At 39.5% G+C, this 22,442-nt stretch overlaps 1 protein-coding gene across 1 annotated transcript in view; it reads left to right on the plus strand.

Moving 5' to 3' along the window:
• The window catches only part of IGF1 (insulin like growth factor 1), a 71,263-nt gene extending 61,312 nt beyond the window's left edge, over positions 1 to 9,951 (plus strand). The window contains exons 3-4 of the mRNA XM_070756278.1: positions 5,279 to 5,460; positions 9,892 to 9,951. Of these exons, the coding sequence (XP_070612379.1) occupies positions 5,279 to 5,460; positions 9,892 to 9,951 (242 nt within the window). The remainder of the gene's footprint in view (positions 1 to 5,278; positions 5,461 to 9,891) is intronic.
• The last annotated feature ends 12,491 nt before the right edge of the window (positions 9,952 to 22,442 follow it).

Here is a 22,442-nt window from a genome sequence, read left to right on the forward strand (position 1 = left end):
TCCTCCCTGTAGGTATTAAAATGTTCATCATTGATCCATACTATACAAACAGAAAGGTTCAAATTCATCATGAAAGCTATTTTCCCAGAAATAAATAATGAAATCTGAACAAAAAAACCAAGTTTGTTTTTAATGTGTTTCCATGAACACCATATTGTTCACAAAATTTATTTTTTTAGTATTCATTTATTTATTTCATCAAGCATGTATTAGATAACAGATAAAAGAAGAAGACAATAAGACAGTAGGACAGGGATGGTAGGCACAATGGTGCGCTTATGCACGGCCCTTACAAACTTCTTAGAAAAGGGGAGAGGTCAACTGTAGACAATCTAAGATTAAAGATTTTGGGGGTTGGGGAAGATTAGTTATATTTACAATTAGTTATAATTGTAATACAACTAATATTAGAATTATTATTATTATTATTATTATTATTATTATTATTATTATTAATTAGATTTGTATGCCGCCCCTCTCCGTAGACTCAGAGCGGCTCACAACAATAACAAAGACAATGTAAGAACAAATCTAATAATTTAAAAAACACTAAAAACCCCATTATTAAAAGCAAACATACACAAAAACATACCATGTATAAATTGTATAGGTCCAGGGGAGATGTCTCAGTTCCCCCATGCCTGATGGCAGAGATGGGTCTTAAGAACTTTACGAAAGGTAACGAGGGTGGGGGCAGTTCTGATCTCCGGGGGGAGCTGGTTCCAGAGGGTCGGGGCCGCCACAGAGAAGGCTCTTCTCCTGGGTCCCGCCAAACAACATTGTTTAGTCGATGGGACCCGGAGAAGGCCAACTCTGTGGGACCTAACCGGTCGCTGGGATTTGTGCGGCAGAAGGCGGTCCCGGAGATATTCTGGTACGATGCCATGAAGGGCTTTATAGGTTATAACCAACACTTTGAATTGTGACCGGAAATTGATCAGCAACCAATGCAGACTGCGGAGTGTTGATGTAACATGGGCATACCTTGGGAAGCCCATGATTGCTCTCACAGCTGCATTCTGCACGATCTGAAGTTTCCGAACACTTTTCAAAGGTAGCCCCATGTAGAGAGCATTACAGTAGTCTAACCTCGAGGTGATGAGGGCATGTCTGTGAGCAGTAAGTCCCGGTCCAGAATATTAGTTGTATTACAATTTTATAATAAGAATATTTACCCATTGCTTAATCTACCCAAATCCAGCTCTAAAACTTTAATTATACATGTATAATATCCCATTGCCCAAATATTTTGAACAATAAAACTGTTCAACCATTCAAAATTACATCTTGCAAGCAATTTTTCCATGTGTCTGCATATAAAAATGTCGATCTCTCCAAATGTCAGAGGAATCATATAAACAGGTTTAATTTTCAGTTACATAGGTTGGTTCTAGGCACTGTGATGTCCTAAGCCAGTGGGCTCTTTCCAGCAAAGCTGGTTTCAAGATAAATGATTTGAATAACAAACATTAACTCAGACAAAGGCCATTGATCTTGATCCTGGGCACACTGCAAAAATTCTGCAAAGTGGAATTGTTTTAATAGGAATTTGATTTGCAAGGTTTGATTCAGTAGATTAATATTGTTAACCCAACGAAGGTTCAATGAAATTTATGACATTTGAATATACACAACGATCACAGAATGCTTAGGGCTTTGTTGAACAGGAAAGATTTGAATTAAATAGGAAGGTACATAGAATAAAGTATCCTGGAGTAGGGCATAATTAAGTGGAACAATAAACAGCAATATTTGTCACAGCAAGATTCTACTGCAGTTTACTGGTTGGAAATAATGTTGCATGCTACTTTTTTTGTTCATATGCAAAAACATGCTGAATGGACATATATTTTTCCCTGGAGGCATATAGCAGCTTCCAGAAAGAGGGGAGGGATGAAGAAGACAAGGAAAAGTTGGAAGTAAAAATGTGGCTCCTAACAGACCATCCAATTTGATTTAGTCCCACACCAATATTGCTTTAAAAACAAATCTAGAGAAAGATTTCCAAGTGTCTTGTGTTGTTTGGCTCTTAGCTAAGGTGACTAATTTGATACCATTTTTCGTTCTTATAATCATGGCACATATCCTAACAGCAGAGCATGGCTTTGCTCTACGGTTATGTTATATACTACTAGAGGAATTCACTGACTTGTAAAATTGAAAACAAATATCTTTTTTATACGTATATCCTTCCTGGGGGAAACCTTTTTTTTTCAAATCTGTTGGAATTTGTCAAGCAAATAGTTTGAAGGGCCGCGCTGACTAAATGTTCATATTTATTTTATTTCTAGAAAGGCTAAGATCTATTAAACAGATATTCTTGGAATATTTATTTAGATATATTTCATATCTCTCAACCATCTGTCTCCCTTTTTACATATGATTTGTTCGCAGGTTTCGTGAACAAATGAATCAACAAGAGTGCAAATTCTTGTGTCAGCAATAGCAACAAATTTCCCCAATTCCGTGGAGTTTATAGTTTGTTTGTTTGTTTGTTTGTTTGTTTGTTTGTTTGTTTATATATTAGATTTGTATGCCGCCGCTCTCCGTAGACAGAATTCCTAAGTGGTGTGTAGTGTGTATGTGTGTGTACATCTGTATGTATGTATGTATGTATGTATGTATGTATGTATGTATGTATGTAGTGGGGTCTGAGTAGGTATACAGATGTGGATATACAGGAAGTCCTTGACTTAGTAACTGAGTCTGACTGACTGCGCCCCTTCCAGTGATCACATGATTGAATTTTGCATGACCGTTTGCAGAATCCCATGGTCATGTGACAGCAATATATGATGTTTTTGTCAGAAACCAATGTGTAGTACTTGTTTCCAACAAAAGAAAATACTCATTGCAAATGAGTTTGCTTAATAACTGCTATTCACTTAATGTCCACCTCACTCACTTAACAAAAACTACAAAAAATATCATAAAATTGGGTTGGTCACAATCATCTTGACATACAATGGATCATAATTTGAGAGAGAGATATATATCCTGTCATGACACAAAATGGGTCATAAGTTGAGAAATACATACAGACACACACACACAAGTTGAGGATATATATGTTTTATATACACTGCTCAAAAAAATAAAGGGAACACTTAACACAATATAACTCCAAGTAAATCAAACTTCTATGAAATCAAACTGTCCACTTAGGAAGCAAGACTGATTGACAATCAATTTCACCTGCTGTTGTGCACATTCAACTTTGTACAGAACAAAGTATTCCATGAGAATATTTCATTCATTCAGATCTAGGATGTGTTGTTTGAGTGTTCCCTTTATTTTTTTTGAGCAGTATATATTCAAACTTACATTTTTGCTGATAAAGAAATAAAGGTAGACTAGTCCCCGTTTCAGCCGGCCAGGAAGGACATCTCTGTGATGTCAAAGCTCCGCCCCTGGAATCCCCTATTGGGATTCCCCACCTTCGTTTGCACCTCCCGACCAGCCAACAGCTCCCCGACTCTTCTGGGAAGGTGACAGCTGGGCGGCAACGCTTCTCGGCATTCTCCCGAACCCGAAACTGAACTTTTGCCGAACTTCCAAGTCCGGCATTTGGGAGAACTCTGAGAAGCACCCCAGCTGTTTCTAAAGGTGACAGCCGGACGGCAGCGCTCCTCGGCTCCTCGAGTTTGCGTAAAGTTCGGGTTCGGCACCGGTGCCGAACCCAAACCTGAACTTCGTTGGGTTCACCCAACACTATTCAGAGGATAATCAGAACTGCAGAAAAAACAATTGCTGCCAACCTGCCTTCCATTGAGGACCTGTATACTGCACGAGTCAAAAAGAGGGCAGGGAAAATATTTACTGATCCCTCGCATCTTGGACATAAACTGTTTCAATTCCTACCCTCAAAACGTCACTACAGAGCACTGCACACCAAGACAACTAGACACAAGAACATTTTTTTCCCGAACGCCATCACTCTCCTAAACAAATAATTCCCTCCACACTGTCGGACTTTTTACTAAATCTGCACTTCTATTCTACTAGTTTTTCTCATCATGCCTATCATCATTTTCCTCCCATTTAGGACTGTATGGCTGTAACTTGTTGCTTGTATCCTAAGATTTTTATTAATATTGATTATTTCTTCACTGCTTATTTGACCCCTATGACAATCATTAAGTGTTGTACCACATGATTCTTGACAAATGTATCTTTTTCTTTTATGTACCCTGAGAGCATCTGCACCAAGACAAATTCCTTGTGTGTCCAATCACACTTGGCCAATAAAATTCTATTCTATTCTATACATGCATACTTACATACACACATGTGCATATGATTACAGCCCAGTTTGTTGCCTCATGGTCCAGCCTGTTCATTAGCAACAATAAAGTTGTTAAACGTTGCTGTTCTAGCCCATTTGAAGTCTTATGAAAGCATAACGTTTACTTGATAATATTTTTACTGCCAAGGGAAGGCAGTATGAAGGATTTTCATTCTCAGAGGCCAAAACCACTTCACTTATCTTGGGTACTCTGACAGTGCACTTGCTGAGAAGTGCTGTTTATCGTTTAAGCAGAAACATGTCTTATATCCACCCTGGTTTCAGCGACAGGGTGTTATGGCAGTTTAATCCAGTATGTGGATATGTGGGACAAAATTATAAAGCATGGGTTTTTCACGCTGTGAAGAAAAAAATGTCAGGCACAATCGCTGTCTTGCAAATTTTGGATCCAGTCGAAACCCAACGTACTCCCAAAATTTATACAAGGATACAATAGAATTTGCTCTGTGTGTCTTATTCTGTGGTGTAATTCAGCTGATTATGTTGTAATATTAGCAGTTTGTTATGTTGTTATGTTATGTTATGTTATGTTATGTTATGTTATGTTATGCTATGCTATGCTATCCTATCCTATCCTATCCTATCCTATCCTATGCTATCTATGCTATGCTATTCTATGCTATGCTATTCCATGCTATTCCATGCTATGCTATGCTATGCTATGCTATTCCATGCTATGCTATGCTATGCCATGCCATGCTATGCTATGCTATGCTATTCCATGCTGTGCTATGCTGTGCTGTGCTATTCTATGCTATGTTATGCTATGCTATGCTATGCTATGCTATTCCGTGCTATTCCGTGCTATTCCGTGCTTTGCTGTGCTGTGCTGTGCTGTGCTATGCTATGCTATGCTATGCTATGCTATGCTATGCTATGCTATGCTATGCTATGCTATGCTATGCTATGCTATGCTATGTTATGTTAGAGTTTGTTATGTTCTTTTACAATGACAATTTTTGTTCCCTTTAGGTAAACCAGCAGGTTATGGAGGCAATAGGCGTTCCTCTTCTACTAGGGGAATAGTGGATGAATGCTGTTTCCAGAGCTGTGACCTGATACGGCTAGAGATGTACTGTGCTCCTGTCAAGCCACCTAAATCTGCACGATCTCTACGTGCTCAGCGACACACTGATATGCCTAAAGCACAAAAGGTAGCTGAAGTGCGATCACATTTAATCTCATAGATTGTTACATATGAGGATTTTCAGCATTGCTGCAAGCCTGGGATGGACATATGGTTGCCCAATATCAGAAATCCCAATCTGATATTCATAGGCAGGTTTCATTTCCAAAATACTGTAGTCTTCCAATATTTAAATTAGTTATGGAACAGAAGACATCAGAGGAAAAGAGCCACTGATATAACCGTCAGAGAGTGCACAGTGTGACTAGTATTTTGAGACAACCCAGGAGCAAAATACAGTACACAGTGGTTTATATACAAGACTTCTATATACATACATACACATGGTAGGCACTTACCAGGCACTTACTTTCTCATTGGCCTCCCTTAAATAGACAGCTTCTTAAAGCAAGGGTCTCCAACCTTCTCAACTTTAGACTTGCAGACTTCAACTCCCAGAATTCCTCAGACAGCAGAACTGGCTGAGGAATTCTGGGAATTGAAGTCCACAAGTCTTAAAGTTGGCAAGGTTGGAGATGCCTGTCTTAAAGTGACAATAACCCTGCTGACTCATTCTCATTGCATCAGCATTTCAGTTTACGACCTTACATCAGCTGGTCAGCTTTAAATATATTCCGTATCTCTTTATCTTATCTTTGCCTCCCTTTTTCTTTATTAGTCACTGATTGGTGTTATTTTGAAATATCCTGGTTTATTGTAGCAGTGTCCTACTTTTTTTTTCTAATTATACACATTATTTCCTCATTCCTATCTAGCTTTATTTCTTGTATCCTCAGAGACTCTTGCTGAGAAGTAAGTCATTGGGTACTTTAGAAATTGTTGCCCTCCACAACAATTTACTTGCCCTTTACTTTCTAAAGATTGTTTATATGTGTGTTGGTATCATCTTTTGTGTACAAATGATGCTGCGTTAGCTACTTAATGGCTTGTACTCTTCCTTGAGCTTGCAAAGGATAGTTTACTAAAAGTCTCTGGTCCCAACTAATTTTCATGAACTTTGTTGTCAATTTTTGTATTGCTATCACCAGGGGTGGGCAACAGGCAGGACGGGGTGGAACACAGTTCCACCGGCGGAAATGAAGCTGCATGCACAGTTCCAGCTGACCAGTGGCAGTCACTTCCTGGATAATGGTCTCGGCTGGGCTCTCCTTTTTTCCTGTGCTGCTGATGCTGCGCGCTCCTCACTTTTTTCCTCTGGCCTCAGATGATCTTCCCTCTCTCCTGCCAGGCTCCCCTCCAGCCTCACACAGCCACCTCCTGAGGCCAAGAAGGAGGAAAGAGGAAAAAAGCGGGAAACACAAAGCAAATTGTCACCCCAGCAAGCGACACTGATGAGGTTGTAAATTGAGGACTTAACAGTTCACTTGAACAATGATGATCATTCAAGCCACTCTCACCTGGTCACATGGCCAGCAAGCCACTCCTACCCAGGCACATGACCATCAAGCCACGCCCACAAATAAGCCACACCCACAGTTTTAAATTTTTGGCTGCCCATTACTGGCTATCACCCTTTTCTCCATGTTTATGAATGTCTGTAGTTGACCACTGGGTGACACTGAATGCTGGACTAGAAGGGACATAGGCTGATCCAACATGATTCTATTGTTCTTTTCTTAGGCTTCTCTCCAATGTAGACATCTCAAACTCTCACTGAAATCAGCAGGATTTACACTTGGGATCAAACATTGATCTTACAAATGATTTTTATCTGAACATTTAAGAGTCAGTTTTACTTGTTAACTTTTTCCCAGGCTTTAGAGTAGTCTAGCATTTAAATTAGTAAAATAATAAATTGGCTTCTTTTAGCATTCTTTCAAATGAGTCCCCTGGAGAAGGGCGGCTTAGAAATCCAAGAAAATAAAATAAATAAAATAAAATAAATAAATTCATGAGGATTCAGATGTGGCCTTTAGTGTCGTTTGGCTACCATTACAATAAGGCTCAGCCTGTTAGTTGGGATGCAAGGAGATCTTATTATGGAAATCAACTGATGGCATAAGACCAAGGTCAGAAGGGATTGTATTCTGTTAATGCCACTAGCAGATAGAGAAGTCTCAGCAGTAATGCCAGAAAACAAACCAGATGCAAAAACAAACCTATCCAGATTCCTAAGAGGTCAGTAAGGGGTGAGTACAAGCGCACTAGAGTGCCTTCCGTCCCCTGTCCTATTGCTCTCCTATATCTCCTATTCCTTTCTTCTATTCCTATATCTCTTCTTCTATTCTTTCATTGATATGTTCTATTACTATACCTTCTTTTCTATTATTTCTTAGATATATAGAAACATAGAAACATAGAAACATAGAAGACTGACGGCAGAAAAAGACCTCATGGTCCATCTAGTCTGCCCTTATACTATTACTTACAATGGATATACAGTATGTTTATCCCAGGCATGTTTAAATTCAGTTACTGTGGATTTACAAACCACGTCTGCTGGAAGTTTGTTCCAAGGATCTACTACTCTTTCAGTAAAATAATATTTTCTCATGTTGCCTTTGATCATTCCCCCAACTAACTTCAGATTGTGTCCCCTTGTTCTTGTGTTCACTTTCCTATTAAAAACACTTCCCTCCTGAACCTTATTTAACCCTTTAACATATTTAAATGTTTCGATCATGTCCCCCCTTTTCCTTCTGTCCTCCAGACTATACAGATTGAGTTCATTAAATCTTTCCTGATACGTTTTATGCTTAAGACCTTCCACCATTCTTGTAGCCCGTCTTTGGACCCGTTCAATTTTGTCAATATCTTTTTGTAGGTGAGGTCTCCAGAACTGAACACAGTACCCCAAATGTGGTCTCACCAACGCTCTATATAAGGGGATCACAATCTCCCTCTTTCTGCTTGTTATACCTCTAGCTATGCAGCCAAGCATCCTACTTGCTTTTCCTACTGCCCAACCACACTGCTCACCCATATTTTACTATGAGTATCTCCTCTATAACCTTCATCATGTATTTTACTATGTGTATATAGATATACAGTATACCCACTAAAACCCTCATTGTGTATTGGACAAAATAAATAAATAAAATAAAATAAAATAAAATGCTTCTACTGATTTTAAACAGTCTCAGGTGTTCATGTTAGTCAGAAACAGGGCTACTTAGAAACAGTCACTTTTTAAAAAAATTACTTCTTTCTTCATTCTAATTATACTTTGCTTTCTATTCTAATGAACACTCAAATTGACTCACCAATTTAATAAAAGGCAGTAACAGTTTTTTAAAAGGGGGAAAGTTAAACTATTAATTGAAATTATTGCTAAATTATTTTAAAATTTAAAATTTTTGCAAATTTGACAAAAATGACAAAACAGCTACCAGTGTACAACATTTTTAACCACGGAAAGGAAGCAAAAGAAAGTTAAAAATTCCCCCCCAAAAAGATGGCACAGTGTAAGGGACCAGCGAAGACAGCACTGGAGCCGTCGCGCACAAATTGCACTATCTTCACGGGGCCCTACCAGAACAGAGCTCCGGGGTGCACTAATAGGAACCCACCACTGAAAAGTGGCAATTTTATTCAACAAAGACTGTATCTAGAAAATCCATGTGTATTCTAGGAAAAATACCTATGAAAGCAAACAGGATGATTTGTCCTGAATCTGTGTTTTATTAACGAGCGACTGTTTTTTTTTTTTAAGAAATTGGGGTTTTAGTATGTTTTTAGATTTAATAATTATAATAATAATAATAATAATAATAATAATATATTAGACTCTCTGAAAACATGGGGTGGCTTTCTTCATGTTATGTATCTATTTTTATTGTGAGCCACCCTGAGTCCGAGGAATAGGGATGAATAGAAATCAAATAAAGAAACAAACAAACTTGTAGAAAAACAATGGAAGATAATTTTAGGTATTTAAATATGGACTGGATTTCAACTGGGCCAGAAACCCCTACGTCAGTAATGGCGAATCTAGGGCATGGGTGCCACAGATGGCACATGGAGCCATATCTGGTGGCACATGAGTCGTTGCCCTGGTTGAGCTCCAACATGCATGCGTGTGAGAGGATGTTTTTGGCTTCCAGAGAGCCTGTGGGGGACAGGGGAGGGGGGTTTTACCTTCCCCCGGCTCCAGGGAAGCCTCTGGAGCTTGAGGAGGGTGAAACCTGAGCCTACTGGGCCCACCAGAAGTTGGGAAACAGGCCATTTCCGGCCTCCAGAAAGCTTCCATGGTGCAGGGGAAGCTGTCTTCATCCACCTCAGGCATTGAATTATGGGTGTGGCCACTCGCGCATGCACGATAGCGTGCGTGCACGGTCTTTCGGCACCCGAGGGAAAAAAAGGTTCGCCATCACTGGCCTACTTGATATAAACTAGTTTTCATCTTCCCCATTCAAAAAACAGGAACAGAACTACTGCAGCATTCCATGAGACAAGGATTGTCAACCACTTATGCAATAATATATTCTTTTATTTTCAGGAAGTGCACTTGAAGAATGCAAGTCGAGGAAACACAGGAAACAAGAACTACAGAATGTAAGAAAATTCCCGTCCCTAACAGTGAAGAATGAATGTGCCACCTGCAGGATTCTTTGCTGTAAATAGTCAGACATTGGACAGAGCTAGAGTTCAATAAGTTTGATGAATTCTCCACTAATGGGCATTCTCCCTAGGAACAATGCAAAGTAAACATCCCAACAAAAAAGCCAACTCAGGATTCAAATGTTTCTGAGACTGGTAGATTGCTACTGTAATTGTTCACTACCTGCAATAAAATGTGCTACATGTAGGTAGGTACAAAAATGGTACAGGCTTCACATAGACCCAGTCCCACACTTTTTAAAAAGTCTTCTGCCCACAAAGGAAGCAGCAAAATGTAAAAGCCTTTAGTGGACTCGATTGCACTAAATTAATTTATGAACCCTGCTGGTGGAGTCGCTCACCAGCCTTATCTAAGTGGAGCTGGGTTTTTTTTTACTTTTTTAAAATATTTGTACTTCTAGATAAGGCACAGATTGTTTGCCTTGCAGTGTCTGATAACACTGTTTGATTTCCCTTCCATATTTGCACAGTTTGGGATTCCCAGTAGCAGCAACAGTAAAGTTAACACATTCATTTCACTACTGTAGTGGCTTTTTAAGAGCGCACTAGTGTCATGCATTCATCTCACTCACAAATCCTTATATGTTCCAGGGTCCACAGAGAGGTCTTACATATCTGCAAAATATGATTTTATCCCATTGAAGATGTTACTATTCATATGGCATCCTTATGCAAAGCTGTCTTTGGCCACTGAAATTAATGGAACAGCTTGCAAATAATAATAATTTAATAATAATAATTAATTAGATTTGTATGCCGCCCCTCTCCGAAGACTCGGGGCGGCATACAAATATACTGGAACTCCCTGTGCAAACTCCTATATCTAAAGCAAGCTTCTGGGTCTAGGTTTTCAGACGGTCATTCCCCTGCCTATAACAGATGAAAATAGAAATATATGCAATTTGAGGAATATTATAATTTTTGTTGAGATAAGCTAAGAGCGCATTTGAGCGCTCTTAAATTCTCAGTGACTCTTTCAGATAACTTATTCACAACAATATAAATAAATGTCTTTTTCTTACATACAGGGCAGTAGTTCTCAACCTTTCCAATGCCGTGACCCCTTAATACAGTTCTTCGTGTTGTGGTGACCCCCAACCATAAGTCTAGCGCCAATTCTCCCAACAGAGTTTTAAGCTGATTGGCAGGAAGGTCAGAGGGACACCCCCACTGTAAACGCCTGATTGGTCAGATTGTAAAAATATGTTTCAAGGTGCCAGAATAAGAGCTTTATGGGAAATTTGTTTTTTCCCATGGTCTTAAGCGATCCCTGTGATCGTTTGACCCCCAAAGGGATCCCAGGTTGAGAACCACTGATATAAGGCAATATGTAGAAATTTAGTATATTAATCACACACATATAACCAACAGTATGTAAAAAATCTCTTTAATAATACAATGGTGCTATTCTGTAGCTTGTTTTATGAAAGGTCTTACCAAAACAGTAAGAGGTACAAGCAAACTGGCATATTTGAAGTGAGTTGGAAACAATGGCAAAAATTAGATGGGAGGGTTTTTGAAAAGATGCACAATTGATTTAAGGTTTCTAATTACCATATTTTTCAGACTATAAGACGCACCGAAGTATAAAATGCACCTTAGTTTTTGGGGAGGAAAATAAGAAAAAAGCTGAATCTTCATTTCAGTGGCTTTTTTTCTGAAGCTCCATTACAGAGACCTTTTTTCAGTCTCTGATACCTCCATTTGAGAGGCTGGGTGGGGCTACGTTCTATAAGGTTCATCCTCTTTTTTTGAGGGAAAAAGATGAAACGGCCTCCTACCCAAAGGCCCTCTAGTTGGAAAAGGGGCCATTTCTGTCCTCCAGATGGCCTCCGGACTGTGGAGAAGGCCATTTTTGTCCTCCCCAGACTCCCAGAAAGGCTCTGGAGCTTGGGGAGAGCAAAAAACGGGCCTTCTTCACCCCGTACAGAGTCTGAAAACAGGCTGTTTCCTGACTCCTAGTGGGCCCAGAAGGCTTGAAAATCAGCTGGCCAGCATACGCATACATATCGGACCTGTGCCCACCAATATGGTTCTGCGTGCCACAGGTTCTTCATCATCACAGTTCTAGCTTGACTTCCTTTCTCATATGGAAACAGTAACTGCCCTCCACCCTTTCCCCTAAGATAGCAGCATTCAAACTACCTTATTTCTATGGCAATATGCTCAGGACGTTTCATTTAGGGCAAGCCAGAATCAAATATTAGCCACTGAATTTAATTTAATTTCAACCAATGGTGTTTTAAAATCTTAGAACCGAAAGGAAATTGGAGAGCCTATGGCCTACAACAGGAATCTCCAACTTTGGCAACTTTAAGCCTGGAGGATTTCGATTCCCAGAATTCTCCAGCCATCTGGCTTAAAGTTGCCAAGGTTGGAGATCCTTGATCTACAGCAGTGTTTTTCAACCAGTGTGCCGCGGCACACTAGTGTGACGCGAGACATGGTCAGGTGTGCCGCGAAGCTCAGCTTCCAAGACCGGAAGCTGAGCTTCATTCTTTGTGCCTCATTTTTTGCGCCTTCCTTCTTCGTGGCAGATGAGCTTTGGGGCCCAGCTGAAGATTACCGGCAGCAGCGGTTTCAGACAGTAGCCGGGGGCGGCTGCTGCGAGCAGGAGCTCCAGGTCGGAGCCACCGGCACCGCACCGCCCAGCTGGAGCTTCCCTGGCAGGAGTGGCAACAAATATCCTTTGAAAGAGAAAGATAGCAAGAGAGACAGAGAGAGAGAGAGAAAGAAAGCAAGAGAGACAGAGAGAAAGCAAGAGAGAAAGCAAGAGAGCAGGGAAGGTGGGAGAGAGAAAGACATAGAGAGAGGGAAGGAGGAAGAGAGAAAGAGAGCAAAAAAGAGAGGAAGGGAGAGAGAGAAAGAGGGGGGGAGAGAGAGAAATAGAGCGAAAGGGAGGAAGAGAGATATTTTTCTTTTGTCCAAACTTTTTTTTAGCCCCCCCCCCCCCTCCTCAATGTTCCCCAGGATTTTGAAAATGTGAATAATGTGCCCCGGCTCAAAAAAGGTTGGGAAACACTGATCTACAGCAGTGATTTTCAACCTTTTTTGAGCCATGGCACATTTTTTACATTTACAAAACCCTGGGGCACATTGGGGGGGGGCTAAAAAAAGTTTGGACAAAATTTTTTTCTCTCTCTTCCTTCCTTTCGCTCTATTTCTCACTCACTCACTCTTTCTCTCCCTTCTTTTTTCTCTCTCTCCATTCCTCTTTCTTTCTCTCTTCCTTCCTTCCTCTCTTTTTTGCTCTCTTTCTCCCTCACTCACTCACTCTATGTCTTTATCTCTCCCACCATCCCTCCCTCTCTCTCTTTCTTTCTTTCTTTCTTTCTCTTTCTTTCTCTCTCTCTTGCTTTCTTTCTCTCTCTCTTTCTTTCTCTCTCTCTCTTGTTTTCTTTCTCTGAGCTTCGTGGCACACCTGACCATGTCTCACGGCACACTGGTTGAAAAACACTGATCTACATTGTCCTCAGTTCAGGTTGCAGCCCTAGAAAGTGGCCACGAAGTTGATGCCGAAATGCATAGAGTGGAAGAACAAAATATGTGGCAAAATTTGCTTTACCTGTTACTGGTTTTGATTAACAATGCAAAGTGGTGCTATTGTTCTGCTTGAGAAAGTACTTGAATTTTAAAAAGGACATAGAAAAAAAATATAAATATGTTTTTTTTAAGATAAGCCAATTGCACATATAGAGATTGTATGTAAAATTGAAATATGTTTAGCCATAACTTTTCAACTCTTTGTGATTATAAAAAAGAAAAGATTTTATGAACTGAGAGGCTAGCCTAATTTAAAACAAGAAAATTAGATTTGGAATGAATACTACCGCTACATATATTGTCTCTTAGGAGGTAAAGGATGATATTAAGCAAATAATTTGATTTAATAATTAATAATAATAATAATTTATTAGATTTGTATGCTGCCCCTCTCCGTGGGGCGACATACAAATCTAATGGACACGCTATAGATCTAACTTATCTGGGTTAATTAGATATTGCACTGCAAAAAATACTCCTTTAGGTCCCAATCTAACACATAAAGTATGAGTAGATCTTCAAGTATGGAATTCCTTCTCTGGGAGATAGCAGAAGGACTTGAATCTACTGTTTATACTCCTTGAGTAGGGAGTTGGATTACAAGACCTACAGAGATCCTTTCCTGTTATTCTGTTATATCACCCTTACATAGGCCTATCAATTATCAAATATCACAACTATCAAATATCACAATGAAATATTTTCAGTTCACACCACATCTATACCTCTCTCACTTCAAATTTTCTGTCCTGAAAAGGGTTATATGGAAGTTCATTTCAGGCTGGGACACATAAGAATAGAAAGGGACAGCTTTATGACAAAGAGTTGAAAATGTATGGCTAATATTTTATGGAGCCTAAGTTATGTGTGCTTGGGTGTTTGTGTGAGTGCACATGCCTGTATCTTGATCCACATATATGATTTAAAATGATAATTTCCATAAACTTTACCTCGTGGAAAAAATTAATATTTTAATTTTCAGGGTTCTTCTTTTTTTTTTTTAAATGAAAATTAACCCAATTAGAGATTATTTGAATCTAAGCAAGAAAATGTTTTTGTATAACATATAAGCATTTATTCATTTTTTAAAACTACTTTTAAAGCAGAAGTCCCATCCCACTGATTTGGGACCAAGACCTTTTATATGAAATGTGACTATACATTTATATAGGATTGCTCTCTTCATCTGGAAATAAATTGAAAAATTCATTAAACAAACAAATAAATGAACCAACAAACTGACTCCTCTTTTAAAAATAGCACTACTTCTACGCAAAACTATGCCATATATATTTTAAAGATCATTTAAACAGACATTCTATTGTTTTGGTTGCAAATAGGTACTGTAATGTAAATGCCTGAGGGTTTAGGAATTATTTTTAAAAGGGGGATCAGATTTTTATTTTTGTCACAAATCTCCCTTTGTGAATTTTTTGCAGAAGTAACTTCACTCAATTTTTTTGCAGAAGTAACTTCACTCAAATCATATTCAGTAAATCGTAAACATCACATTTTGCTCTTGAAAAAGGAAGCAACTATGTCTTCAGACCACATTCATTTTTATTTTATCAAATTTTTGCTCATCAGTATACTGCAAGCTTAACCTTTGTTCAAATACAGCATCTTATGGTCTAAAAATAGAAAAAAAACCACTGAGGAAATAACTGAAATATATGAAAGAAGGATGGATGCCTTCTTAAATGAGCTGATGAAGTTATCTACTTTAGTCCCTTTTTTTTTGATAAAATTTCATTTACCAGCTAGTGAAAAAGAGGCTGAGTCCCTCACTTAAGTCAACTAAATAGATTTATTTAGAGTCAAAGCTGATCCATATCAGCACTAAATGACAATTTGGCAACTTCAGTATATTAATCTCTTTTCTATGTGTCTCAATACCTTGCAGATTGTGGGACATTCTCTAGGTGAGGGGGGGCAGAGGAGAGAGGGAATTACATAGTATTTAGGCTGTACGAAAGTTTCATCTGAACCCAGAAAATTCCATCAGGAAAAGTGGTTTGTGGATTGCAATTTAGACACCTGTTGGCTATTTTTGTTCAAAATATGATTAAGGGAAAAAGCAACACATCATTACCGTTTGTTTACAATATTTTATTCTGCAAGTATAGCAGTAGCACTTAGTTATTATATCAATTGGAAGATTTCTCTGCTAGCTCTGGGGTTGGGAAGAAAATCTCCATTCATTTCAATGGTTTTGTGTGCCTAGTCTTAAGGACTGCTGCTTTTTTTTTTTTTTTTGTCTTGCAATCATTCCATTAATTTTAAACACTTGTTTCTGGATTATGTTGTAATTTAGGTTTATTTCCCCTTGCAGCCCCAACCCCAAAGCGCTCCACCGACACAAGCCACATTGAGGACCAGAATCTTAAGCAAGAAACTTGCCTGCGTCAAACTAACCCCTGGGCAAGTTTCCTGACAATAGAGAGTAAATGACAGAGTGACTCTTGACACATTTTCACCAATTCAATTGCATCCCAAGAAGAATATCAAAACTACCAGCTGGTGTCTTACGGCATTTTTTTAAAAAAAAATTGTGTTGCTACCTAAAAGAATGAATTTTTGGTACAAGTTGTGTATTACCTTTTTTTTCTTTTGTTTTAAAGCAGAATGTTATGGGGTATGTTTTACATACTTTAGAGAAAGTTTGAAGTGAGGCATTTTTAATGCACCCCAAGAGGTTTCGGTAAACAAAACTTGATGCACATTTGCAATGTCACTTGCCTCTAACCACTTGCCTAAGTCCTGCATAATCTTCTCTGCAAGCTAACATGACTGAGGGTGAGCTAGCACCTATATGGGTGACCTCTTACAAATCTAGCACATCATAAGTAGCCCTCTGATTTATGTGTTCTTTTTTTTTTAACTACCAAGGTGCTAAATGTTGAGATTAATGTTGATGTATTCCCCTTGTGGTCATATATTTCCCTTGTGGTCAAGGAGAGAAATAAAAAACAACAACCTAGAACTTAAGGAGAAATTTCCTGACAGTGAGAACAATAAAGCAGTGGAATGACTTGCCTTCAGAAGTTGTAGGTACTCCAACACTTGAGGTTTTCAAGAAGAGGTTGGACAGCCATTTGTCAAGACTGGTATAGGTCAGTGATGGAGCCATATCTGCTGGCATGCGAGTTGTTGCCCTAGCTCAGCTCCAACATGCATGTGTGTGCCAGCCAGCCGGTTTTTGGCTCACACAGAGGCTCTGGGAGGGCGTTTTTGGCTTCAAGAGAGCCTCCGGGGAGGTGGGGGAGGGCGGAGAGCCTCCGGGGAAGTCTTTGGAGCCTGGAAAGAGCAAAGCACGAGCCTACTGGGCCCATCAGACGTTGAGAAAGAGACCATTTCCGGCCTCTGGGGGTGGGGGAAGCTGTTTTCGCCCTCCCCAGGCATTGAATTATGGGTGTGAGCACTTGCACATGTGCAATAGTGCACGCACACACTCTTTTGGAACCTGTGGAGAAAAAAGGTTCACCATCACTGGTATAGGTCTCCTGCCTAAGCAGGGGGTTGGACTAGAAGACCTCCAAGGTCCCTTCCAACGCTGTTATTCTGTTATTCTTTTAATAGTAAAAAAGATCTTCATTTTTCCCCAAATCCATATTCATCAAATCACTTCAGCTCGTGCAAATGTTCTTCCTAAAGTGAATGCAAAATGCACGAGCCTAAACATTTGTGCAAAAGGATGCCCGTGTTTGGATTTTTAATTTACCACTTTCTCCCTTGTGTTCCATCAGAATATAAACTGTCATGACTTCATGACAAGTAAATAATATTTCATACTATGTATGTAACATTAGTATGTTGCAGAATTTCCTATTCCACGACTCCGTCAAATACTACTCATCAGTTATTCTCTCTATTTAGCACTCATTAGTTACACACAGACACATAGGAAATGCAAACGACCAAAGTTTTATTGCTTTGTATAAAGAAGAAAAATCTCACCATTTCATAGGTCACTCAGAATCATTTAGCCCATGTGCCAACTCTGTCCAAAACGTTTAGCCTGGTAAACATCTCCCATAAACAAATAGCATGCTTCTTAAATGCTTTTTAGTGTTTATCATGACAGGTCCAAACATTCTCAAAAGCTAGCTGTCTGATTTCCACTTTTTTTTTTTTTTGCATTGTATCTCTACATTTTAATTGACTGCAGTTTCTTTTTTTAGAAAAATGGACTCAGTCATACTGTATTGAATGAAAGCAAAAGCAATCTTTGGTTGGTAGAATGTATGGAAATATTTGCAACCCTCTTGGAACAAAATCAAATGTGAAATATTGCTGTAAGAGGGTCCCTTTCTAATGTATTTGTATGTATAGTTTACACCTCTGTGAGGTTGAATAAATAATAATGGTTAATTAATATCTCTGTCTCAGCATCTTCTGTTCCATATAACTCTTGATCTCTTTACTCATAACCTGGCTGCTTTAAAACATACTTGGAGTATTTCTGGATTTCCATCAGTCTGAGCCAAGACTACACTTTTATTGCAAACCAGCCTTCCCGAATCTGGTATTCTGTTGGGCAACAATTCTTAGAAATCCTTCCATCAAGAGGATGAAAAAGGAGAAATTAGTGACATAATTTAGTCCTCATAGCTTTTGGCTATCGATGAGAAGAAGGGCAGCATCTGGGACACAGCAAACCTGTGAATGTTGAGTATGATGCTTCCTGTACTTTCTAATCAAAAGATGCAGAAAAACATAATAATGTGTTCTGTCGAGTTCTCTAGTAGAATCCTCCCGAAAATTCACAGATACAAATTTCAGACACCCACACGTTTGAAAATTCAAAACAATGTTCTTTATACCGAAAATTCAAATAAACTAAGCACTCTTTTTGTATAGCAAAGAGCACTCGTCTCCAAACAAACTGGTAATTTGTACAAGTCCCTTATCAATTCTGAGATACTTAGCTTGCAGCTGTGAGGCAATTCACAGTCCTTCTTCTTTCACAAAGTGAAACACACTTTGCTCTGGTTTAGTTTCAAAGCGGGGGGAAATCAGCACACAAAGGTCAAAGTCAGCAAGGCAGGCACGAAACACAACGATCAGATAATCCTCCACAATGGCCAAACCCACAGGCTGCTATTTATAGCAGCCTCACTAATTACCACAGGCCCACCCAACCACAGGTGGCCTCATTTTCTTTGATAATAACCTCTCAGTTGTTGCTGCCTATGCATCGCTCTCCGCATGCGTGGCTGTATCATTAACTCTTGTTCTGAATCCAAGGAGGAGCTAGATAATTGATCTCCTTCTGAGCTGTCTGCCACACTCTCCTCCTCCCTATCACTCACGTCTTCTTGGTCAGAGGAGCCTTCATCATCAGATTCCACCGGGAGCAAAACAGGCCTGCGGCGTGTTGATGTCTCCCCCACATCCACAGTCCTTGGGGCAGGAGCTGGGCCAGAGCTAACCACAACAATAATGTATGGTTTTTTATGACAGAAATAGAAATAGCCATAGCACTTAGACTTACAGTATATATTGCTTCACAGTGGTTTACAGCCCCCTCTAAGCAGTTTATACAGTCAGCATATTGCCCCCAACAATTTGGGTCCTTATTTTACTGTCCTTGGAAGGATGAAAGCCTGAGTCAATCTTGAACCTGGTGAGATTTGAACTACCAAATTGCAGGCAGCTGGCAGGCAGCAGAAGTAGCCTGAAATGCTGCATTCTAACCACGGCACCACCGTGGCTCATATAAGCTCTAAAATAGCACAGGATTCTTCTTAAACGCTTTTGTTCCAATGATACCACCTTAATCTGCTCAGTTTTACAATTTCTGCAAGCAATAGCTGGTGGCATACAACTGTTATTAGGTCAGCACAATTTAATCTTCCACTAAGTTTGAATTTATACTCACTATGGATTGGAATTTAGAAAAAGTTACTTGTGTGATTGAAGCAGTGATCAGCAATGACTTGAAATTAATTTGAACAAGGGCTAATCTGAGGCCAATTTCTCCTAAGGGTTAGAACACATTTTTGAAACATTACTCTTTCTAAAAGCAAACTCAAATGGTTGAATGCCAACAGAATTTAAGCCAAAACAGAGGCCCTCATAAGTATCATCATGCTTTAGGAAAAATTAAGGTTTGCAGAAATACAACATATTTTCAAGTAGGGGAAAAGCCTAATGTGATAAAAAAAATAAAATGTATTCTCAATTTTTTTAAGCCTTATCTTTCAAATTGTAAAACATATAAAAATGTAAAGGTTTCCCCTGTGCAGTCGTGTCTGATTCTGACGGGAAGTTACCTTCCAAAGTGGTATCTATTAATCCATCTTCTGCCGCACGAATCCCAGCGGCCGATAAGGTCCCACAGAGTTGTCCTTCTCCGGGTCCCGTCGACTAAACAATGTCATCTGGCTGGACCTAGGGGAAGAGCCTTCTCTGTGGCAGCCCCAGGCCCTCTGGAATCAACTCCTCCCAGAGATCAAAACTGCCCCCACCCTCCTTGTCTTTCATAAATTGCTTAAGACCCATCTATATCGCCAGGCTTGGAGGAATTGAGATATCTCCCCCAGGCTTATATAGTTTTATGTATGGTGAGGTTGTGTTGTATGGTTTTTAAATGATGGGTTTTTAGATGCTTTCTTTTAAATATTACATTTGTTACACTGTCACATTGTCCTCGACCCACAGCTCACATTAGAGAAACATCTTTCGGCTCAGTTTCCGGTCACAATTCAAAGTGTTGGTTATGACCTATAAAACCCTTCATGGCACCGAACCAGATTATCTCAGGGACCGCCTTCTGCTGCATGAATCCCAACGACCAGTTAGGTCCCACAGAGTGGGCCTTCTCCGGGTCCCGTCAACTAAACAATGTCGTTTGGTGGGGCCCAGGGGAAGAGCCTTCTCTGTGGCAGCCCCAGCCCTCTGGAACCAATTCCCCCCGGAGATTAGAATTGCCCCCACCCTCCTCACCTTTCATAAGCGCCTTAAAACCCACCTCTGCCATCAGGCATGGGAGAACTGAGATATTCTTTCCCCCTAGGCCTTTACAATTTATTTATTTATTTATTTATTTATTCATTTATTTATTTATCTATTTATTAGATTTGTATGCATGGTATGTTTGTTTGTTTGTATGTTTAGTTTTACAATAAGGTTTTTTTAGTTGTTTTAGTATTGGATTTACATGCTGTTTTTTATTACTGTTGTTAGCCGCCCCGAGTCTATGGAGAGGGGCGGCATACAAATCCAATAAATAATAATAATAATTATTATTATTATTGTTGTTGTTGTGAGTCTGCGGAGAGGGGCAGCATACAAATCTAATAAATTATTATTATTATTATTATTATTATTATTATTATTATTATTATTATTATGTCAGTACAACACAGCAAATGAGATCACTATGCTGGATTTCGTATTTCATCACCAGTCGGGCGCTTCTCAAGCACCTAGGATTGCGTGATGTAGCGGCGAATATTATTATTATTATTATTATTATTATTATTATTATTATTATTATTATCATTATCATTATCATTATCATTATCATTATCATTATCATTATCATTATCATTATCATTATCATTATTACTTTCATTTACATGTTTTTGAATTGCTAGGTTGGCAACAGCTGGGAAAATAGCAGTAGCTCACCCCGTCATACAATGATCAGGTCCCAAACCTCGGCTGTTAGCTTTCCAGTTGACAAGCTCAGTGTCTTTAGCCACTGAGTCACCACATTCTCATAAACCATATATCTTATCCAATAATGATGAATTCCAAGTCATACAAACTGATTTTAAGAACATACGAACATAAGAAGAGCCATGCTGAATGGGGCCAAAGCCCATCGAGTCCAGCATTCTGTGTCACACAGTGGCCCACCAATTGTCCATGGGGATCTTGAGCAGAAAGAGAAGGCAAAACCCTCCCTTTCCCTTGACCCCCAACAAATGGTACCCATGGGAATCCTGCCTGCCTCAACCAACATAGAGGCGGCACTTGGACATCCGTTTCAATAACCACCGATACACTTGGCATCCACTTTTATTAAATGTCAGCATATAATATAAAACGGAGGGAAAATGTTGATGGCTTTGTCACCAAAATATACAGGACCAAAAGAAAAGCATTGAACAGAAGAGCCTGACTCAGATAATCACCAGCAAAACTGCCTCCCAATGAAAGCCACATATAGAAGGAAGCCCAGATAAAGGCATATATAAATATTTACAAAACAATGTTAGTGTATGCATGAATAACTTGATGGAAAGTGGTTATTTGGGGGAGAAAATAATATGATGAATATTATATGCTACCCTTATCACCTCTCGACTTGATTATTGCAATGGGCTCTACATGGGGCTAACCTTGAAGAGCGTTCAGAGACTTCAGCTGGTGCAAAATGCAGCGGTGCATGCAATTATTGGTATGCCCGAATTACCCCATCTTTACACAAGCTGCATTGGTTGCCAGTCAGTCTCGGAACGCAATTCAAGATGTTGGTTATTACATTTAAAGCCCTCAAGGGGTCATGGCCAGACTATTTATTTATTTAGATTTGTATGCCGCCCCTCTCCGAGGACTCGGAGCGGCTCACAACAAGAATACAAAATACAAATCCAATGATTAAAACAAGAAAACAATTATAAACCCTTGATTTAAAAACATTCATACAACCCAAACATACCATACATATAACGGGGTGGTCGAGGGGAATCAATTTCCCCATGCCTGGTGGCAAAGGTGGGTTCTTAGGAGTTTACAAAAGAGTGGGGGCAGTCCTAATCTCCGGGGGGAGTTGATTCCAGAGGGTCGGGGCCACCACAGAGAAGGCTCTTCCCCTGGGTCCCGCCAGATGGCATTGTTTTGTCGACGGGACCCGGAAAAGGCCAACTCTGTTGG

The sequence above is a fragment of the Erythrolamprus reginae genome, chromosome 6, assembly GCF_031021105.1.
Source record: "Erythrolamprus reginae isolate rEryReg1 chromosome 6, rEryReg1.hap1, whole genome shotgun sequence".
In the NCBI taxonomy this organism is placed as follows: Eukaryota; Metazoa; Chordata; class Lepidosauria; order Squamata; family Dipsadidae; genus Erythrolamprus; species Erythrolamprus reginae.